This window comes from Polistes canadensis, unplaced genomic scaffold, assembly GCF_001313835.1.
Source record: "Polistes canadensis isolate GaletaPanama2010 unplaced genomic scaffold, ASM131383v1 scaffold_120, whole genome shotgun sequence".
Taxonomy (NCBI): domain Eukaryota; kingdom Metazoa; phylum Arthropoda; class Insecta; order Hymenoptera; family Vespidae; genus Polistes; species Polistes canadensis.
In genome coordinates, this window is record NW_014569667.1 from 378,156 (window position 1) to 388,147 (window position 9,992).

General features: G+C 29.5%; 3 protein-coding genes across 5 annotated transcripts; all 3 read left to right on the forward strand.

The window, feature by feature from the left end:
- The first annotated feature begins 122 nt into the window (after nucleotides 1-122).
- Nucleotides 123-3,971, forward strand: LOC106787943 (arginine/serine-rich coiled-coil protein 2). 3 transcript variants are annotated; one of them, XM_014750731.1, is made up of 5 exons: nucleotides 123-270; nucleotides 664-747; nucleotides 2,059-2,186; nucleotides 2,439-3,081; nucleotides 3,302-3,971. In XM_014750731.1, exons 1-5 carry the CDS (start codon nucleotides 133-135, stop codon nucleotides 3,599-3,601), a joined length of 1,293 nt encoding a protein of 430 aa, XP_014606217.1. In that variant the 5' UTR covers nucleotides 123-132; the 3' UTR covers nucleotides 3,602-3,971. The 3 variants fall into 3 exon arrangements, with proteins under 3 accessions (XP_014606217.1, XP_014606219.1, XP_014606218.1); XM_014750733.1 differs by lacking the exon at nucleotides 123-270 and adding an exon at nucleotides 1,279-1,336 and having other exon boundaries at nucleotides 679-747; XM_014750732.1 differs by lacking the exons at nucleotides 123-270; nucleotides 664-747 and adding an exon at nucleotides 754-1,336.
- Nucleotides 3,972-4,571: 600 nt separating this feature from the next.
- Nucleotides 4,572-6,877, forward strand: LOC106787925 (cyclin-dependent kinase 1). Its single transcript, XM_014750704.1, has 4 exons — nucleotides 4,572-4,886; nucleotides 5,162-5,457; nucleotides 5,538-5,857; nucleotides 5,942-6,877. The coding sequence occupies exons 1-4, from the start codon at nucleotides 4,850-4,852 to the stop codon at nucleotides 6,183-6,185; spliced, it is 897 nt and encodes a 298-aa protein (XP_014606190.1). The 5' UTR covers nucleotides 4,572-4,849; the 3' UTR covers nucleotides 6,186-6,877.
- A 675-nt stretch (nucleotides 6,878-7,552) lies between these two features.
- Nucleotides 7,553-9,971, forward strand: LOC106787927 (apolipoprotein D-like). The gene is made up of 5 exons (XM_014750705.1): nucleotides 7,553-7,652; nucleotides 8,361-8,483; nucleotides 8,562-8,688; nucleotides 8,906-9,001; nucleotides 9,184-9,971. Exons 2-5 carry the CDS (start codon nucleotides 8,364-8,366, stop codon nucleotides 9,666-9,668), a joined length of 828 nt encoding a protein of 275 aa, XP_014606191.1. The 5' UTR covers nucleotides 7,553-7,652; nucleotides 8,361-8,363; the 3' UTR covers nucleotides 9,669-9,971.
- Nucleotides 9,972-9,992: the final 21 nt, after the last annotated feature.

Consider the following 9,992-nt stretch of genomic DNA (forward strand, 5'->3'; position numbering starts at 1 on the left):
TACATGTTTCTTATTGTCAGATCTAATATTCGAGTAAAATATTATTATAAAAATAAGAATAAATAACAAAACTAGTATTGTCCAATGACGTTGGACGATTTTAAGAGAGGAGAGGGGGAGTTGAAAGGTTAAATGAAAAGATTGCAGCGCCGCCAAGTTAGAATCGGAAGAGATAGTCCGCACTTGTCTGCAATTCGTCACGAAATTATGGATTCATTAGCAAGTTACGCGAGTGACGGTGAAAATAGTAATAATTCGGAAGAACTGAAGGTAAGATAATAAGAAAGTGTTCTTTTTATACTATATAATAACATTTTTCTGAAAAAAAATGATTTTAATAAAGTAATAGTAATGTCGGTAGTGATTACAATGTATACGCTTGGAATCATGGCTTCCAAACTAACGCACTGACTCCTATAGTCGACCATTAAATGGCGAATCGTAAATAAGAATATATTATCGATATAAAAATGTATAAACATAAGAATGATTTTTAACGAATGTTTTTTTTTATGTAGGTTTCTTAATTTTCCACTAAAGCTATTGTATAAAATATTTTGTTAGTGAGATATATTAATTATGTATGTATTAAGGAAATGTATATAAATGTTTTCATATGAAATTGAATATATTTATTTTGTTTTATGTTACTTATTTTCCAAGATGTCGTACGAAGGACAAGGAGACGTAAGGAACAGAAGGTCTAGTGATGCCAATTATGACCCAGTACAAATGGACATGAGTGAGGTATGATTAATAGAGATGTCTCCAACCATATCTGTTAATTTTAAGTTCGAAACATTTGGACGATGACTGGGAAGATACAATGATGGCTATGTAGGGACAGTATGATCGTGACAGGGTTTTAGGACTGATACGCTAACAGTCTGGTATTTGGTGTTATGAGGTCACGTTGAACAACATAGTATTTGAACAGAGTCGATTAGTTGCTTAATAATTTTGAGTTCTCTCTTTATTGTCATCTTTTCTTATTTCTCCATTTTCTCTTAATTTCAATTACATTCAGTTTCTCATTCATAAGAATGTTATAAGCTTTAACATTGCATTCAGTTTTGTTTACTTCATTTTTACAATGTTACAAGTTACAATTTGTAAAACGTGATCTTAAAACCTTCTTGTTGAAAGGAATAATCAGACTATAATTGATATTTAAACGTTTAAATGATAAGTAAATGGGAATAGTACCATTTCGTGAGAAAATATTAACACGTAGCTCTGTTGGTAATACATGATACAATATCTACGCACCTCGGCAAGGTCTATGCTGTGTGAGGGTCTTTCAAGACTACCCCCAAGTCCTATTCAGAAGACAGAGGTGAGTAGAGGAAGCTGGCAGAAGGTAACACTAACAAAACACCAACCATCAAAGAACACCACACTTGTCAAATATTTTGCCAATAAATAACTGCACAGACATATATATTTGTATATATGTCTATGCAGAGGATATTTAATATATTTACATTTCTCTTTTATAATGTGGTTGTTTCATGTTGGTTTTATATACCTACCGGCAATTAACAGAAAAATTGGATTGTGTAATCAAAGTAACTGATGCGTAAATCTTCTGCATCACAAAAACTTTGTATCAAGTACAACCAATGATATAAGAAAAAAATTTTGTTTGTTTTTTTTTTTATCATAAAAGAATACATAAAATCGTGTTATTTATTTCTTCATAGCTATTCATTATTATACAAAAACATTTTGAAAATAAGTAAGAAAAGTAACGCTAAGTAAAATCTACATGTATTATAGAGTAATCTATTTGAAATTATTGATGTTCAGGTATATTCTTCCTTGTTAAAAGTAATAATATTAAGCACTGTTCTTCATTAATAAATTCTGTGTGAAATAGAAACACGATGTTTCTTTTTTCTAGAAATTAATATATATCCACAATGAGGATAATGTAATTTAAGTTTAATAAATGCATAAAATGATTTATAATTCTATTTTAAAGTCTTTTCTTTTTAATGTAACAACTTTCTATATAGAAGCCTAATATATTGAAACAATCAATTTTGGTTTCTTTAGGAAAGCAACAACAATAACTCTTCTGGAGAGTCTGGGAGTGAACGTGCTCATAGTCCTGCAGCAATGCCCTCTGCACTAGGTTCCAAAACAGACTCGTCTAGAATTTCACCATCTTCTTCAGACCAGAGGTGAGCTGGTTTGTATATGACCATTACCGATTTAACTTTTATTTATTTTTGTTAACGCGTTTTTCATTGTATCATATAATGTCAATTAAAGTAAAAACGAAAAGAAAACGTTAAAATCAAAAGAAATACTTTGAACACTGAGCATATATGTGTGTGTGCTTAGTTTAGCAAAATTCTTAATAAACCCATTTCATACAGAATAATAATACGAATCTGTGTGGTATACCCCTGCAGAACGTAATCGTTTTACAGGAGATCCGATAATGAAAGCAATAAGGATGAACATAAAAGGAGTGACAGATCTGACCGTAACAAGCATAGTGGTGAGAAAAATCGTCGATCATCTTACGACGATAGAAGACAACGTGGTGATAATAGTAATGCTCATAATAAAGATACCAGGGAGAAACGAAGTAGAGACGATGAGAAAAAGTCACGCGATGAAGATAAACGTAAAGAGAAGAGCGATGAGAAAGATCATCATTATCGTGATGATAATCGAAGGGATAGAACTCGTGAATCGAGAAACGACAGAGACAGACGTAGAGACAGAGAAAGAGAACGAGAGCGTCGTCATTCTCGGGACGAAAGATCAAAGGATCGACATAGGGAAGAAAGATCTAGCTACCATAAGGAAAAGGATCGTACGAGATCAAGATCCAGGTCGAGAGATCGGGCTCCGCTACCCTTCAGAACGATGAGCTATAGAGAAGAGAAAGGAAGAAATAAATTGGCACAATTAGAGAAATTAGGAATCGAATTGAAAGCACCTGAAGGGGATACTGTAGCTTTGGGAATTCAAAGCGAGCAAAATTATTATAATCCATTGACCACAGCTACTCAGGGGAAATATGCGGAACAAATTCAAAAGAGGAAATTACTGTGGGCTAATAAGGTGAACAGATTTGATTTTATTTTCATTATTTATTCTAATATTAGGATTACTTGTTATATACTATATTATATATATATATATATATATATTATTATTATTATTTTTATTACATAGTTATTATATATATATACAAGAAGTAATAATTATGCATTTATATTTATTTATTTTCACGCGATCATATATATCTATACTTTATTTCTTTTATTAACTCCTCGCACAGTCGAAACAAGAAGAAGGTAAAGGTACTTCCAATACAGCTACTACGGCAAACACATGGATGGGTACGACGTTTACTCATGATCAAGATGGAAAAGTAACTGCGAAATTTAAGAGACTGATGGGAATAAAAGGTGATTTACCTAACACCCAAACTACAGGTACAAAGCCTGATATTTTGAAAAAACAGGAAGAAATGTTTAACAACATGGAACAACAATATGAAGTGGCACGCGCTACTACGCACACTCAACGTGGTGTAGGACTCGGATACTCCACTGGGGGATATCAATTTCCACGATAAATTATTATTATTAATATTTACTTAAATGAAAGAAATTGAAAAAATGAAACGCTAGGTAACTGTATTATAATATAGTGATATTTGTATAAGTTGTCACAATGAGATTAAAAAGAGAAAGAAAAAAGAAATAGTTTCGTTCGAGCTTGTATCATTAAATTTTCGTAAAAAGCTTATCATATAAAGCGTTTCTATAATGCATCTGAGATGTTTAAATGTATTTAAGAAAAGATCAAAAATGCATTGTAAAATTAACAATTAGATTTTAAAAGGTTTATTATTGCAAATTTTTCTTTTTAACCTCTTTATTTAACATGTACAGGAAATATAGATGTAAAAAAAATAGTTTTGATCAATAACAAGCGTTTAAATATATATGTAGATTTTTGTTATCCTTTCTTTTTCATTTAACATTTTTTTTTAATAATTAATGGTCGAATAATAATGTAAGCTAATAACAATTGGCATTATGATTTCATTCTTAAATAAATTAATCAAACCTGTATGTTACACGCACGCATGTAATAAAGCTGATCTTATTATATAACATGCATTTCCATTTATATATCTTCATATATATATATAGTAAAAATAGAATATACAAGGGACACAGAAAAAATATACAATTTTTCAAAATAAAAATATAAAATTGTTAAAATANATATATTAGAAAAATCAAGATATCAACGTCTTTTAAAGATTAAAAATTTTTACACAAATACGATACACAATATGAAATAAATACGAATATTTCATATAGTATTTGTGTAAAAATTGTTAATCTTTGAAAGACATCTCGACATCTTGATTCTTTCAAATTTTTGGTTATGTTCAAGTTGTTCAAATATTTGCTTTTTATTCATTTTTTCTCATTGCTTCTTGAATTTTATTGTAAAATTTATTTTTATAACAAAATATAAGTGCCTAAGTATTAAAAAAAATTATTTTAACGGAAATAAACAAATGCATAATGTTTGGCGGGTAAAGAAAAATAATAAAAGTACATCGCTTGTTTTGATTGGTGGATCTAACGTCGATGTAATACGGAAGAATTGAATTGCTTTTCAAATGATTTAACAATATGGCGTAGCATCGTTTGAATTTGAACGTTACGTGACAACAGACGGAAGCCTCTAGGAAATGTGAAATAATTTTTTTACTCTATTCTAATCTTACTTGTGATTTATTTTAAGGATAAATATTATAGGAATAGAACTTTAAGCATTTTGGATTCTTATATATTCTAAGATCATGGATAATTTTGTTAAGATTGAAAAAATTGGTGAAGGTAAAACGTTTAATATTTTTTGTTTGATACTATCTTAAAAAGTTAAATATCATTTATTTATCAATAATAAGACTTAATTATAATTATACGTTTTTTAATTGATCGTTTTTCTTATTTTATAACATTTATACGACTCGTGTAAAATGTAAACTTAATTTGTGTTTTCAAAGTTATTTTGACCATTTGTAAAAAATATCTACATATATGTTTATGTATGTTCAATTATATATTCTTTGTAAATCTTCGCATTTAATAAAATATATATTATACTATAGGCACATATGGTGTTGTGTATAAAGGAAAACACAAAAAGACTGGTGAAATTGTAGCCATGAAAAAGATTCGTTTAGAAAGCGATGACGAAGGTGTGCCATCGACTGCAATCAGAGAGATTTCTATTCTCAAGGAGTTGAAACATCCAAATATCGTTAGTTTGGTCGACGTGCTTATGGAAGAATCTAGATTGTACCTTATATTCGAGTATCTTACTATGGATTTAAAAAAATACATGGATAGTTTGGGGACCGGTGTAATGATTGAACCTAAAACGGTCAAGTCCTATTTATACCAGGTCTCAATATAAGCCGTACACTAATAGCAACAATTAAACATATATGTATATATTTATTTCTTTTATTTGGTTTTTTTTAGATAACACGAGCAATTCTATTCTGTCATAAGCGTAGAGTTTTACACCGAGACTTGAAACCACAAAATTTATTAATTGGTACAAAAGGAGTTATCAAAGTAGCAGATTTTGGGTTGGGAAGAGCATTTGGAATTCCTGTCAGAGTCTACACGCATGAGGTAGTTACTTTGTGGTATAGAGCACCTGAAATTCTACTCGGTGCCAGTAGGTACTCTTGTGCTATCGATATGTGGAGCGTTGGCTGTATTTTTGCTGAAATGGCTATGAAAAAGCCATTATTTCAAGGAGACAGTGAAATCGATCAATTGTTTCGAATTTTTCGGTAAGATCAATATTTACATATCTAAATTTTCTTATAACGAGTTCAAAAAGCTATTTATATATATTTTGAACAATATTTAAATAGCATTTTAAGAACACCAACGGAAGAAATATGGCCTGGCGTCACTCAATTAAATGATTATAAGACAACATTTCCAAATTGGGTAACTAACAATCTAGAAGCCCAAGTTAAGAATCTTGATGAGGATGGGGTTGAATTATTGCAAGCTATGCTTGTTTACGATCCCGTTCATAGAATAACGGCAAGGGCAGCTTTAAAACATCCTTATTTCCAAGATTTGGATATGAGAAAGTTACCACCTGTATAATAAAAAGGGAGAACAAAAAAGAAACGAAGAAAGATATGTTCGTTGTGTTTCTTTATGACGTTTTAATTGTGCGACAATATAAAAAGATATATCTTAGAATAGCGGAAGGATGTGAGTTAAGGTGTTTGATTGCAAACATTCTTTTAATTGATGAATATGACTAAATATGCTCATTACATACTATTAAGCTTTATATTATATCAAGTCATTTGTCGAAATTTATTATTTGATGTTTCCAGTACATTTACGTCTTTCAATATGTGTACTATATATCATAAGTATAGATCAAGGGAGAATTTCGATGCAACAATTACATGATATTACTATAATATTTTATATCTACATTGACAAACAAGAATTTATCTAAACTATACTTAACTATACTTAACTACTTATTTTTAATAGAATACTATTCGCAAAATAATTTCATTATCTATAATTTATATTTTAATTAAGTATGATTTTTCTTCTTTTGTACTACTCTCTGATATTTAATATGTGAAAGAAAAGATGAACAAGAGTGGATTAAATTTATCGATTTATTATTAACTAAATAAAATAGTAAGCATTTTTATTGGAAACAAAATAAATCGAAAAAAGAAGAACTCTCGATAAATATTAAATATGTATATTCTTTAAGATAGCGTAATCTTTGTAAATTATTTTGAAAATACAGGACAATTTTTTGTACACAAAGCATTTCATTTATGTAATATTATCATTCAACTATGAATGACCTATGTACTTCAAGTTAAAGGTATTGTTAATCATAATGATTCAGTTAGCTGAGAATTATCGACGTTTTACCATTTCAGCAAAATCGTATTATACTATTTAGGAGAAGGAATGGGAAGCCAAGTGGATAATTATTGGTTCTTAGAATCATATGCTCTAAACTAATTTCTCCTACATGTCGACTATGCGTCATCGTAAGCAACAATGTAACTATTTTGTTTCGATCCCTGTTACAAATCGTACAAGTTTTAATTATACATTTCTATTATATATAAATATTTTTATAAAATACATTTTTGTAATTATAACAAAAATTCCAAACAATTACACGAAAAATAATAATTAATTTAATTAATTGAAAATCAACGTCAAATTTCTTTAAAAAAATCAATAATAGATTATGAATACTTGTGAACAAAGAATATGGTAAATTTTTTCATTAATTAATAGTAATGTAAAATTATTAACAATTATTTTGCTGTGCAATAGACAAAATTTCTTGCTATTTTGTTTTATTTTTATTAAATATATCTTTATTATTTACAGAAAATTTACATCTTGGATGCGGTTGGAAAGGAACATATTATTTGTTCTCTCCTGCATGTTACTCATTTAATGTATGCGTGACGTATATTTGAAGATTAGAGAGTGGGGAGATCTCCAGCACATAAAGTCAAGCCTCGAATTACTGTTTACAGTTTGCGTTCAGAACTAAGGATTGACGTTTAAACGGTGAGTCTCTTTGCTGCTATTCGTGTTATACATTTTTCAATTAATATTTTTAATTTAGACAATAATCAATTAAATATCATTTTATTGAACACATGAGATCTAATCAGTAGAAACAATGAATTTTATTTAAAATTTGTATATTTTATATATTGTTGTTATTAACAAATGATTGTCGTTTGATTAATACAACTGAGAGAAATTTAAGGTTTTTTAATTGTGCGCTTTATCAACTAGATAAATTTCAACATATATTTATAACATCAGATGTATTTTTATTAATTTTTTTTTATTAAAAGTGTAAAGTCCGAGTAGATTAAGAAGAAGTCAATTCTATTGCGTGTTGTTTTTTCTCTCGAAATTTACGTTTATCAAAAAGGAAGTAGATTGATAGTTGTAGAAGCGTAAATTAAAGGTCTTTGCCCCGCGATGCGTGTCCAAGGACGAGTGAATCATCCGGTCTAAATTTAGATACTATTGGATCATCTATGGGAATCGCTTTGTTAGATTAGTATTGAATTTTTTAGATAAACACAATCTTATCACTATATATATATATGATTTTCCATTATTCGACCCACATATCCGGTTTCACAGGAGAAATTTGATAAAAATTTAACAGCAACTTTCTAAAAACTTAGAAATTTCTGTATTTATTGAATGATATTATTACTTTTATTGTTTCTAATTTGTTGAACATTTTCTTTTTAGAAGATGCGTTCGATCATTTTGTTTATTGCCCTAGCAGGATGTTTAGCCCTTGCTAAGGCTCATAGTTATCACATGGGTAGTTGTCCCATAGTAGAGCCAATGCATGGATTTCAAATGAACAGGGTAATAATATTTAATCGTTAACTAAAAATTGTTCAATCATTGTGACACTTTGGAGATATTAATCATATGTAATTGTAGTTTCTAGGAATCTGGTATGTCATTCAGAAAACGTCTACTGCAAGCAAATGTATTACCTATAATTATACTCGTGGCGAAGAACCGGGAGAATACTTGATAACTCAAGAATCTGATCATCCTGTATTAGGTGAATTTAAATGATTATTTTATATTTTCTATAAGATTAGGTATCATCTTATAAGAATAGAAATCGTTACGTTTAATATTACTTGGAAAAATTTCTATAGATAAAGAAATACTAATAATATATGGACCCTACCCGGTCTGATAAAAGCACGCTAATAGCATAAATGTCTTTCAAGTGGGATGAATTTTCTGTAATTAAGCAATCTCTTTCTGTACAGGTCTTACGCCACTAAAGCACGAGTATCACTATACTGGTGAATTGAGTGTACCGGAACCTAGTACACCGGCTCGAATGCAAGTTCGCTTCCCGCTCAGTAAGTAACATGAGTCATTTTTAAAAGGAAGATTTTAATCCTGATTATTATTAACCTTTTGTAGGTTTAAAGTTACATTGATTTCACTTTCCAATGACGTACAGAATGAATCTGATTGATTTATTAGAAAGACTATGAAGCAAATATTGAAATGGTTTTCATTGTTTCTTTTTTTTTTTTAGGTGTAGCAGGTAGTGCATCTCACATAATCTTCACTACGGATTATGACAATTATGCTGGAATATTTACCTGTCAGAAATTAGCTTTTGCCCATCGACAAAGTGCAACTATACTTTCAAGACATCGTGATCTTGACAAGGATATCATAGATAATATAAAAGCAAAATTGTCAAGCTATGGAGTAGATCCTTATGATCTTAGTATCATTTCTCAGAGCGGTTGTCCACGCGGTAATGATACTTTTGACATAAACATCGATCCTAACACTTTCACGGCTGAAAGTTTTGGCAGTGCCGTACGTAAAGCTGGCGAAAAACTTGGGGATGGTGTTCAATGGGTTGCCAGTGCTGGTAGCAAAGTTTATCATAAAATAGCTGGTTCCGAAGAAAGTAAAACTGCTTCGAAACCAGAGGAAACGCATAGGGTTATACCAGTGATGAGAGATTCTGGAAAATACGAGACTAACGAAGTCGAATGGATTCCATAAAAATGTTAAGAAATGATTGTTTAGTTAAAAACGAACAAAAACATGATATTAGGGTAAAAGTTTATTCTCTGTTTTTTATATTTTTTAAAAATGTATCTTATATATATACTGTTAAGAGAAATAAGATATAGAAAGAAAACGTATCGAGATAATGTCAGTTTATAATTTTAATTTTATAGAAAAAAGTATACGTATTTTTGATTAGTTAGATGAGAAATATCGACGTTGACGTAACTTCTCGTAAAGATATATTATAACAGATATAATAATAATAATAATAATAATAATAATCTATAAACGCAATAATTTTCTGTTATTTCTGCG